The sequence below is a fragment of the Lissotriton vulgaris genome, chromosome 12 (genome assembly GCF_964263255.1).
Source record: "Lissotriton vulgaris chromosome 12, aLisVul1.2, whole genome shotgun sequence".
In the NCBI taxonomy this organism is placed as follows: Eukaryota; Metazoa; Chordata; class Amphibia; order Caudata; family Salamandridae; genus Lissotriton; species Lissotriton vulgaris.
The window spans coordinates 795,298,209-795,311,014 of record NC_141700.1 but is presented as its reverse complement, the minus strand read 5'-3'; the positions used below and the strand labels follow the sequence as shown (position 1 = coordinate 795,311,014).

General features: G+C 47.7%; 1 protein-coding gene across 1 annotated transcript in view; it reads right to left on the bottom strand.

Moving 5' to 3' along the window:
• ZMYND15 (zinc finger MYND-type containing 15) overlaps positions 1 to 12,806 on the bottom strand; it is a 77,108-nt gene that overhangs the window by 33,056 nt on the left and 31,246 nt on the right. The window contains exon 9 of the mRNA XM_086946633.1: positions 10,304 to 10,405. Within this exon, the coding sequence (XP_086802759.1) occupies positions 10,304 to 10,405 (102 nt within the window). The remainder of the gene's footprint in view (positions 1 to 10,303; positions 10,406 to 12,806) is intronic.

The window sequence follows — 12,806 nt, the reverse complement described above, 5'->3', positions numbered from 1 at the left end:
GGAGGCCACTGACAGTTGATCCGTCTTTCTAATATCCTTTGTCTTTTAAAGATAAAACTTCAAACACCTTTTTACATCCAATGAATGTAAAGTCCTTTCAGCTGGACTGGATGGATTCGGGAAGAAAGTTTGTAGCATTACTGGCTCATTCAAGTGAAATTGCGTGGTTACCTTTGGAATGAACCTAGGATTTGTTCGAAGGATTACATAGTCCTGTGTAAAGGGTAAGAATGGTTCTTTGATCGTAAAAGCCTGAATCTCACTAATCCTTCTTGCAGAGGTAAGCGCCAGCAAGAGGGCTACTTTCCATGTGAGGTATTGGAGTTCTGCTTTATGGGCCGATTCAAACAGTCGTTTTATCAGTTGAGCTAAAACAACATTGAGTTCCCACTCCGGGGGAGGTGAACGCACAGGAGAGAAAGTGCGAAAAAGTCCTCTCATGAATTGTTTTACAAGAGAAGATGAACATAAAGAAGGAAGCTGCGGAGATTTCCTGCATCTGGAAAGAGCAGCCAGGTGAACCTTGACTGACGAAAAAGTGAGTCCAGATTTGGCCAGTGAGAGTAAATAAGGTAACATTTGTTAAGCAAGGGCTTGACCGGGATGAACTTTATTGGTTTCACACCAACAACAAATTATTTTCCATTTTAAACGACATGTCTTGATAGTGCTTACAGCATGGTGTTTAGACAGTATGTCCCGACAGTCCTGTGAAATATTAAGATCTTGGAACTCTAGGAATTCAGGAGACAAGCGTGCATGTGCAGGGATTGCGGATCCGGATGGACTACCTGAGCCCTGTTCCGTGATAACACGTCATTGTTGGATGAAGGGGAATGGGTCTGCCTTGTGACAACAGAAGAAGCTCCTGGAACCAATATTGTCTGAGTCAATGGAGTGCAATCAGAATCAGGCGGCAGACCTCCAGTTTCAACTTTTTGAGCACCCTGGGGATTAATGGAATGGGGGAAAAGCGTAGGCATAGATACCGAACCTTCTCATTGAAAGGGAATTCCCCCTTGACCCCAGCTGAGGGAAGCTGCTGGCATAATATTGGCATTTCTTGTGTTTCTGTGATGCAAACAGATCTAGAGCTGGTTTGCCCCGCGTCCGAAAGATCTTGTTCACCTGAGTTTGTTCCAGCTCCCACTCGTGGCAGCCGGATTGAGACCGGCATAGTGTATCTGCTAGGGTATTGTGCAGACCCTTGACATGTTCGGCCTTCAGGGATATTCTGTGGAATATTGTCCATTCCCACAATTCCTGCGCTTCCCAAAAATATGACCCGAAGCTCCAAACTGTTGATGTGTTGCTACTTCGGTATCTGAGACCAATTTCCCTGGATTTGCAAATCCTGCAGATGACCTCCCCATCCTTCCATGGAGGCGTCTGTAGTCAATACGAAGTCAGGGATGTTTTGCAGAAAGGTGAGCGAGACCTTGGGCAAGATTTGCTGTTTGGGACCACCAACCAAGTGCGTCCACCATACTTGTAGTTATTTGGATAACATCTGTGAAAGAGCCCAATGCTTGTTGCCATTGTTTCTGTAACTCTTCTTGAAGCGGTCTCATCTTGAGCCGTGCTAAAGGGATCAAGTTTATTGCTGAAGAGCACATCCTCAGGAGTGATTTGAATGTTCGAACCGAAACTGACCTTCATTTTGAAATGGTCAGTTTCGCTAATTTTTGAAGGCGCGCTCGACGGTCTTGAGATAAGAATGCTTTGCACTGGACGGTTGTCCAGAGATGCTCCTAGGAATAAAATGAGTTGGTAACAAGTTCGATTTACCCTTGTTCAAAGTGAGCCCCAGCGTATTGAACAGATGGAGACAAGTTGTTGTGGCAACATTGGCTTCCTGCTCCGACGGAGCTTTGAGCAGTCAATCGTCGAGGTATGGGAAAACTTGCATCCCCCGGGATCGTAAATTCGCTGCTACTGGTGCTAAGCACTTGGTGAAAATCTGTGGTGCTGATTTTAGGCCAAACGGGAGCACCTTGAATTGAAAGTGGGTGCCAGCCACTGTGAATCGTAGATACTTTCTTTGTTTTGGATGGATAGGGATATGAAAGTATGCGTCTTCCATGTCCAGAGAAGTCATTAAATGCCCTTCGTTTAAGCATCACAAAATATCGGAAAGTGTTGCCATCTGAATGTTTGTTTCTTGAGAAACTTGTTGAGCTTGCGGAGTTCCAGAATCGGTCACCATTCTCCTGACTACTTTTTGATTAGGAAGAAACGAGAATAGAAGCTTGTTGTCTGCGTTGATCTGCTTCTTCTTTAGTTTCCTTTAGGCGCATGATCAAGACTTCTTAGCGCAATAAGTGAAGACAAGGGGGAAGGGGACCCCTGGGCGGAGTAAAGATGGTTTCTGGACAAATTCCAGTGTGTGACCCTTGGTGACTAGGTCCAGTAGCCAGCGGTCTGAAGTGATCTAGTGCCACCGCAGTGCATAAGCAAAAACGTTTGCACCCACAGGTAGGGAGGTGAAATTGACTGGCACCCTGAGAAGCTCATTGCTTCCTGGCAGAGTCACAGCCTTGTTGCTGTGTTCACTTCCGGCCACCCTGGCTCTAGAAACCAGCCGTCGATGACTGACGGTAAGACGATTGGTTCTCAGACTGGCGATATTGAGGCTGGTATTGACGATATTGTTGATTTAACTGATAGCCGCCCGATACGGTACTGTCGTTGATGGTGGCAGGATAACAGGCGCGTTCATAGATGTCATCTGCGGGCTCGTCGTCAACGGTGTAGTCATTGACGGTGTCCTCATCGACTGCGTCACTGGAATCTTTGTCGATGGTAGCCTCGTCGACTGTTTCTTCGGCGACGGTACGTCGTCGACAGCCTTTGACGATGGTCTCGTTGTGATAGTGATTCTCGTCGACGAGATAGGAGGAGAAATAGCTGTTGTCGTAACAGTCGCCGTCGACGATGGCGTCGTCGACGTAACACATATTGTTGATGATGAGGTAACAGTCGTCGTCGACACAGATTTCTTGAGGTGTTTTCTACTTACAGAGTCTGTAGAAGATGATCTTGGATGCTCTGTGAGTGGAGTAGAAGGCGAAGACGACGCTGGCTCAGAGGAATGTTTAGAACTCCTCTTTTTATGAACAGGTTTATCCTGGGAAGTTGTATGGTGTTTCCTTCCCTCACCTGAGGAGCCTTCTTGAGATCTAGCCCTCTTGCTAGATGTGGAAGCTCAGTCCTCTTCCTCACCCGAAGGAGGAGGACGTTCTTTAGACTTGAGCCATAAAAGTAATCTTGCCTCTCTGTCCCTTAGAGTCTTGTTGGGAAAGGTACAGCAGATTTAACAATCTTTGGCCTCATGTTTGGGGTAGAGGCAATAAAGGCAATCTTTATGAAGATCATCAACATGGACCCTCTTCTTCCCACAGGTCCTGCAGGAGCGGAAGAGACCTTTGTTGTCAGACATGCTTGTTTGAAGAGCTGAAGAGTAGCACACAGGTAGACTCCCTTCCACACGACGTGCGGTGAAAATCTGTGGAGAACTGCTTCTGTTGGGAGTGTTCTAGAGGGTTCTGATAGCTGATTGGTTGGAGCTGAATTTTGGTCCTTTTCCTATAAGAACATAGATAGGCTACTAAGATATAGCCTTTGGCCTCTTTGGCCTCTTTGGCCTCTTTGGGTTTATTTATTATTTATCGCACTACTTTTGTATTTTACCGGGGGACTCCCCTCTCGGCGACGGGGAACGATTCAGGCATGTGAATCTATGAAATATACCCCAATACTGGATAATGATGGGAACGCTGTGTTACAGAAAATGAGCTCACCCGCTAGCAGTGCCTGCTTGCTCGTGTGCTGCTAATCATTCCAGGGCTCGTGGAGTGAGGGCTGTTGTCTATCTGTGCCTCACACATACTGGTGGCGGCAGTAAAACTGGTCCTGTGGGATGTGTTTGTTGTTGTACTGTTCCTGCGTGCTTAGCAAGCTGCACAGCAAGAGGTTTCATTGTATGCCACGCTAGGAGTCTTATAAAACGTTCTTTAATGTACAGTCATCTGTGCGCTATAACACCCCACACCGAAGGCATCTGAACCTTAAAAGCCTAGTTAAATGCCCTCGTGTTGCTAGTTGGCTGTGTAACGCAGCACCAGAGCTCACCTGGGCCTGCAGTGGCAGCCATCCAGGTAAGGATTGTTTAATGCACTTCATCCATACATGCATTCATTGCACTCACATCACAGGATTTCCATTGAGAGTCATAAAGAGTAGAATACTCCTGCTTGTATGTGCCACAACTTACAACCTGTAATGCAGGGGGGCAGATTTACAAGTCCCTTGCGTCACTTTTAGCATGGGAAAAGTGACGCAAAAGTGGTGCAAGGGGCTTGTAAATCTGCCCCCAGATGTTTAAATAGGAGAAATGCGACAATTACGTACCTGGTAACTGCCTCACTCCGAGCCCTTCTCCGTCCACTGCTTCATTAGGCCCTTTGGGTAAGAACCGTGATCTCAGGGGCTCATGGGGGGTGCATCGGAGACCACCAGAGGGTACTCGGGGAGGGTCAACCCGAGGTAGGCCGACATCTATAGCCGAGTTGCAAGGACCCCCTAGTGACGTCTGTGAGGCGGCCAGCTGGTCTGCACCTCTATCATTCCTGAATTGACCACAAGACTTCATCAGAGGGTGTGTTTGGGTCTAGAGTGTTGGCTTCTAAGATGTACTAGATCTCACCGCTTGGCTTTCTGCTGGTTTTTTTCTGTCAAGGTAACGTTCAGTGTTGGATGTATTTATAATCTTCAGTTTTTTGGCTCTTTATTATTTCCGCCTAAATCTCATATTGTGCTCAACTGAAGCGAGGGATGGAAGTTGACCTGACGTGTCAGTTCCTTGCCTGGTAATGGCATCACACCACGCCCTGCTCCCTGGCTTTAGCTCCTGCGTCCCTCCCAGTCCTGGCCAATATAGCAGAGTTTGTGCTTGAGTTGGGCCTGGTCTGCGGACAGGACCATCATGAGGAGGGAGGGGGCTTTACTCAAAGAGTAGGGCTGGTGTCCTTGGAGCCAAGGCTGCCTCATACTGGATTACATGGAGGCGAGCCAGGGATGCTGAGGTATTGCGCCATTTTTAAATTCATACATAAATGTGTCTATCCAAGGCAAATGTTACTGAATATATACATATGTATTTATTTATTTATCTGGAGGGTATTCTGAGCACCCAAAGTTGCCCTCAAAGTGCTTTGGTTGTGAGACATACATGGATTAGCAGATAGCGCTTTGCAGAACTTGGTAATGTGGGACCAGGTGACCCGTCAGGTAAGAGGGGTGAGTTGAAGGCGCCTGCAATGTCCCACATGCGGACAAATCCTTAAAGCACATAGTCCTGCAGGGGAAGGGTGAAGGGGGCGTGCCAGGTTGAGACACTTGAGTGGAGGGGTCTTGTAACATCTGGGTGCCACCAAACATGGAAGGTTTGGCCGCCATGTTTCTTGTACTCGGTCAGGCAGGGAGTCGGGACGCGTCAATCAGCAGACCGGGGGCTGCTGGTCAGGCAGTGCCAGGACACTCAGGGTTGTGACGTATGTAGGTGAGCAGCCAATCAGCGCCTTGTGTAAAGGTTTTAGGGGCATATTATCAACGGCCAGATATAATTATCGCTGGCCGTGCTTAGCGATAATTTCATTATCGCAGGCTATCCCTGGAATTTATCGCCCTGGTAGCGCGTTATTAACAACGTGTTTCTCCAGGGCGATAAAAATTCCAGAGATAGCGAGGCTATCGCCGTTTTGCAGGGAACATCGCTGGTTTGTCGAGACAGGGCAGGACTATGGTGAGGATCACAGAGATCATCAGAGGGCATTCGAGGAACAGCAGAATCTCTTCCAGAAGACGATGGAATGCAGATTGGTAGCATAGTAATGGGGCGGATGATAAATTACTTTCAAAGCATGTTCCTAACTTGCCTGCTTTAGCCCAGGGGGGTGACATCTCATTCCACAGCCCAAGGTAAAGGCGGGGGCGGGGGTGGTTTACCAGGTGTCGAAGCAGGATTAATTTTCATTCCAAATCATTGGCTCGGAAAGTCACTGGGCCTGCCGTGTCTAGTTTTTTAAATTCAATTTTTCGTATATTCTGGAGCGTCGTCAGAGCCCTAACAACATAGAAAAATCAGCATAGAATGTTCAGAAGTAGGTTCACTGTGCCAGTCAGTGGGTCAGAAAGGTGTTCAGATTACATGATCATCCAATGCTTGGCCTCTCTGCAGAGTGCACAGAGCAATGGTCAGTATTCCAATTGCAATTGCGATTTTATGCAAAAAAATGTGTGAAAGGAGGTGCACAGTTGTAAAAATATTGACAAGGCAAAAGTAAAAGAAAATGCTGTGCTTAAAGGTGCGTGGGTGCATTGAGTGTTTGGGGGTGAAGTGAAGCAGACGCGAGGAAGTGCATTCGGGAGAGAGTGAAAAGAGGGCGTTGAAGAAGGAGATGAGGTGTAAGGTGCAGATGGGCGAGATTTGGAGAGAAAAAGGGCGCCCGTCACAGGAGTGAACCTAAGAGGAGTGACTGAGATAATCTCAAGACCGCAGGCCTCAGGGATGTTTAATGCACAGCCTCACAATTTCAGACCTGTGAACTCACATGGTGCCACCCTGTGACACACAACACCGGCTCTAATCACACAGTCTGCCAGTGAGGAGCCGATATCACTCAGTGGCAGGAAAGACGAGCAGATAAAAGGCAACAAATAGTGGTTTTCCAGCTTGTTTTCTGAGGCTTTGAACTGCCGACGCCCACTAAGGGGCGTGGATGTGGCCTAACGGCCAGAGCTGCCAACCTTGGAGCTGGGAAACCAGGTTGAGTCTCGGCATCGGCTCAACATAATGTGATTCTGGTCAAATCACTTACCCTCCCTGAGCCTACCAAAAAAAATTTAAATGAATGTGTCCTTGTGTAACGTAACTGGTGCTCATGTAAAGCGCTCCAATAGCCTTGAGTACGTTCTTGGAAAGTGTCATGGAAGCAGTGTTCACGTGCCAGGCGGACGTCGACTGTGGTAGTGTCACTTGGCGAGGCCTCTGAAAACCGGCTCCGGTGCCTCCAGGGAGATCTGTGAGTCAACACTGCCCTCCAGTGGGCGCTGAGAGTAACACGACTCATGAAACCTGGGTTTATAGTGGTGATGAATGAGGGCTGCGACAACTGCACAAGGGATGAGGGGTCCCAGGGCTTTACATGTTTACATGGAATGAAAAAATTGAGAGAGGGGGGAGGGGATCAATGCAATTAAGGGCCTGTCTTAAAAAAACGTAAGCTGAAAATCTGTGCTTAGCCTCGTGTACCGCCCTACTTGTATTTTGCTGTTTCTGTCATTGCATTGAGATATAGGATACAACAAGTGACATTACACCTTCTAGAAGTCAGGACTATTGGCTTTGCCAATGGTTGTTCATTGCATAAGATATATAAGCAGCGACTATGGCTTGTCCTCGATCTGAAATAGTTGTAAACCAAGGGGGCACGATTCACAGAATGAACTTAAGACTAAATCCTAAACTTACTACTATTTGGTATTCACAGAATGCACTTACTACTTTCGGGATTCACAGATTAAACTTACTACTTTCGGGATTCACAGAATGAACTTACTACTTTCGGTATTCACAGAATAGATTTAAGACTACTAACTTTACGTCCGCACTCGGGCCGTAAATTCCGGCCAAAGGCGGAGTTTCCGGCTTGGGGCGGAGCTTACAGCCCGGAGGCGGAGCTTGCGGCTTGGAGGCGGAGCTTCCGGCCCAGAGGTGCAGATTTCAGCCATGGCTAAATACCCACCTCGGAGAAGGAGAACTGTCTCTGGTTTGAACTCTTCAAAAACGGTTATTTTACAAAATATTGTGCTTTCTCTCAGTACTCCAACCAATCCGCATTCCTCTCTCCGTTTGCTGCCCCTTTGGCCCCTCTCATGCACCTTGCTTGTCATGTAATGTTTGTTTAACATTATATGCACCCCTGATTGATGGAAAATCTGAAGCTCTTACCCCCAGCTTTTCTGACCAAGCCACGCCCCTGGTCCTCCTGCAGAATATCTGAGAGCAGGGAGCGCTTAAGAAAGAGAACTCCTGTGAAGAGCTACAGGTCACAAGTAACCTGTAACAGGCATCAGCACTTCTATCTGCCCACTTGGGGCCACATGTACGACGTCAGGTTTTGCGATTCACAAATTGCGAGTCACAAAACCTGATATGCAACAGTGTCTCAGACACTGTTTGCGATTGCCAAATGGGTCACGAGGGATGTGCCTCATTAATATTCATGAGGGAGGTTGCAATTTGGGACCCATCTGGAATGCCCGGCACTCATGGTGGCCTGCTGTGGTCAGAAGAATACCATGTCTGTGACTGCTTTTTAAATAAAGCAGTTTCTTTTTAAAGGCAGCCCGTTTTCCTCAAAAGAAAACAGAATGAATTTCAAAAACAAAATGAAAAGCTTTCTTTTAATTTTTTTAGAGGGGACCACTGCCTGCTTGGAAAAATTGTTGGCGTCCCCAATCCATAGGGGAGGGGGCACTTGGGGACCCCTTCCAGTTGCAAATGGCTTACCACCAATTTGAAATTGGTGGTAATCCGCAAATGTTTTGCGACTGCATTACCGGGCACAAAACATTCATACATACCAGTGCGACTCGCTATTCAGGATGGACACCCTTCACACACCCATTCCTAATAGCGACTTGCAAGCCCTATTTTGCAAGTCGATAATAGGTTTTCAACTAGCAAAATAGGGTTGGTACATAGGAAAATGGCATTTTACCGGTTGCAAATGGCCCAATGGGACGTTTGCGACTGGTAAAATGCATCACACATTTGGCCGTAGGGACCTAAATGTAACAATGACAAATAGTATTAGTAGTAACGTTAGACTTTTGGTCTAACTTAAACTTTTGGTCTAACTGTACCTTTGTGAATCGGGCCCAAAGAGGAGAATAAGGAGCCATCTACAGGTTCTGACCACCTGAGCTTCAGCTAAGGCCCTGCAAGATCAAAAGAGCCGAAGGTTCATCCCTTCATCACTCACTCGTGGGAGAGTAAGCTGCAGTAAAGGGAAGTAGAAAGCCTAGGAAAGACACGCCTTTGCATGAAGTCTGGCTACTGCCAGGATTATCCGAGTCCAGCGACTGAAGATGGAGCCTTGACTCCAGGGATAGCAAGATACTCAACGTACAGGACGCAAGGGAGATACGTGAGTAATGCACCGCTTCTAACGGCATCCTTCTGAACCTGTGCGACCGAAGGAGGAGCTTCAGGGGTCTCAGACTCCGAAGTCATAAGACGTGTTCGATCTATGCACAAAAGGGCAAATTTACAAGGAGCCTGCGCCGCCGCAGCATCATTTTTCTTGATGCAGCAGCATTGCAGGTCCATGTTTACTAAATCACACAAAGCCACTTTACATGGTCTTTTGAAGGCCTCGTAGATATTAAGTAAGGCAAAGCAGCACAAGTCGCTGCCTTGTGTTAATGTGGCGGTCCGTGGGCGTTGCGATGGGTGTTCCCATGCAACACCTATGGATTTTGATGTATTCCCAATTTTACAAGGACTTTTAAACCTGGGAATGCGTTGAAAGCCTCTGGGGAAGCATAACAAGGAACATATCTTTATTTCTCCTCGCTTTTAACTCTTTTTATGTGTGCAGCATTTTGCATTCAGCATCACACATAGAGGGTTGAAGACACCTCCATTGATTGTTTTTGTGCTGGAAGGTGTCCTTGCCCTCTCAAAAACAATAATTCCTCCACCGAATACACCCTTGCACCATGGTGCAAGGGAGCCTGCGTTGGCGCGAGACAGCCATTGTGCGCCAGCACAAAGGAAAGGACAGGGATGCGTTGTATTGTTGTAAATATGACGCACAGTGTTGTAGGGCAAGCTTGCTTGCAGAGCTGTGTTGCGTCAGTTTCTTGTAAATATGCCCTCAAGAGTTTACCTTAAACTTGAGAATCCCCAAACCAAGCTGTTTTTATGAAACATGTAGTATTATGTAGTACATAGATTCACATGCTCATTATTCCACAGTGTGGGCAAAGGTTAATGACGCATGCAAGTCTACTGCAGATTGCAGTGCTGGAGAACCTTTGTTGGATTCTGCGTAAGCCCAAATGCTCAATATTCTACTGACAAAGTGAAGGAAGTGTGCAAGTCTAGGGATGATTCCAGCACTGGAGAACCAGCCGTGACGGTACTGATGTCCAGCTCCAGCACACGCGGGGACACAACATTACTGCTCCCTATTCTCCCACCTCCATCGCCTTGCCCCGGTTCTGTCGTTCATACCTTTCTTTGTAGGTCAAAGTGTTCCTCATCGACCTCCTGGGGCAGGGCATCCCCAACGAAGTGCAGCTCCAGGGCCACGTGTGGCAACAAGATGGCTAACTCCTGTGAGGGAGGAACTGGGGTTAGTAACTGGACACTTCGAGGAAGGGCAACTTTTACACTGACTGACAGAAGTATGCTTCCTTCGCAGCCATCGAAACCAGGCAACTGAGCAGTTCTCTCCCATCACCTGCCCCTCTGATCCCACAGAGATCTCTGCCACCTGCCCTCACCCGGGCTTGGCCCATACATCTCACTACTGGCCAGAAGTACACACACTCTTCTATTCTTGTACTGGGACCCCCACACAGCCCTCCCCGTGCACCTCAATCCTGTCCTTCAACCCTCTCTGCTATTCCAGCTCCCCACAGACTGGTCTTCCATGACACCTCAATCTTGCCGCAGTAGATCCTGCTATTCCGAGACTGGACCCACACACAGCTCTGCCAGTGGATTTCAACCCTGACTTGGAGTAACACCTACTATTCAAGTACTGGGTCAACACGCTACTCTTCCTCTGGGCCTCAGTCCTGCTATTGCACAGCTCTACTCTTGTACGGCTCTACCTTTGCACCTCAATGTTCACCAGAGTACACTCCGATATTCCAGTTCCGGGCTCCAATGCAGGTGTGCAAGGGCTACAGGCCTCCTTCTATTACAGAACCAAGCTCTTCCAGTGAGAGTATGAATGAAGAATCATACTGCTGTCAGTACTGAGCAGCCTACTCTTTTATTTTTTTATTTGCGGTATTTGTAGAGCGCAACACTCATCCTGAGGGATATCAGGGCGCTTATACCTGGACTGAGACTACCACCAGTTAGCACTAAGGCGGTCCTTAAGGTTTGGGAAAGAGGAAGGTTTTTCGTTTTTTTCGAAACAGGAGGTAGTTAGTGGTAAGTCTTAGGTCTTGAGGGAGCTCATTCCATTTCTTTGCTGCCAGGTAAGAGAATGAGCGACCCCCGGTCCATGTTTTATATATGCGTTTAGTTCTGGCGAGGGCAGACTGGAGTGAACGCAGATTTCTTGTGGGGACGTAAAGTTCAATCTTCCCCTGGAGAATCGTAGGACCTGTCTTATGGAGGGCCTTGTGGGCATGACCAAGCAGTTTGAAGACCGCTCTCTGGCGCATCGGCAGCCAGTGCAGTTTCTTCAGGCACTCCGAGGTAGAGTCGAACTTGCCTTAATTGCAGATAAGTTTAGCCGCCGAGTTCTGGAGTACTTGTAAGCGTGAGAACAGATACTCGTTCATGACCACAAACAGCGCGTTGCCGTAGTCCAGACGGCTCACTAACAAGGCTTGAGTGACGGAACGTCTACAATCCAGGGGTATCCAGGGAAATAGTCTGGGAAGAAGCTTCAAAATGGAGAAGCCTTTGCCACAAAGGGATCGCACATGGTCTTTCATGGACAATGCGTCATCCATAATGACGCCCAGATTCCTTGCGTGTTGTTTCGGGATGGGGGCCATACCAAGTGAGGGTGGCCACCACGTCGCATCCCACACACGTTTGGCGTTGCCAAACAGAAGGATCTCGGATTTTCTGGCGTTCAGTTTCAGGCGATGTTTGTGCATCCACTGGGCCATATCCAAAAGACAATTATGCAGTTTGGATTTAATAATATCTGTTTTTTCATCCAGGGCCACCTACAGCTGTGTGTCATCTGCATAGGAGCAGAGGCCAAAGCCCCACTTCCTTCCAATTTCAGCAAGAGATGACATATAGACATTGAAGATGCAAATCAAGAGACAGCAGGTGTCAAGACCTTGCCATGAGGTTAAGGACAGGATGAGTTAAATATTCCCTGCAGACCCCTGTGTGGGGGTAGACTTCAGGATGTTTTCTTAAATGTTTAGGCACTTAACAGGAAAGGAAGCAGCTTCACGCTCACTGCATCTGAATCAAGGCATTCTTAGAACACCTTGAACCCTAGGACCGAGACATCTCCTCTCGTAGCGCCAAGACTCCCACACCAGGAACGCAGCACCATACCCGAAATACTTTCAGACTGGAAAGAGCTTTCATCAAACCACCCAGAGAACCCAGGGCTGGAAGGGCCCCTCGTATCTGAAACACTGCACAACCAGGAAAGGCTCCTCACGTGGGACACATTTTAAGAACAGGAAAAGCTCCTCTTGAAATAGGAACAGATTCAGGACAAGAAGGGCTCATCTCACCCAGACCACGATGTTAACCCAGGTCAGGAAGTGCTCCGCATATTCAACACTAGGGGGGGCGCAGAATTTGCTTTAGCATAATTATTCCTTGTACCCAGAACACCTTCTAAACACAGGGCATCAAGCGCTCATCATACTCAGAACACCATGAGACCAAGAAGGGTGTCTCATACTGAGAACACCTCCTAAACACAGGGCTCACCATACTCATAACACCACCATCAGACCAGTAAGGGCTTCTTTGTACCTAGAACACCTTCTAAACGCAGAGCATGAAGGACTCACTG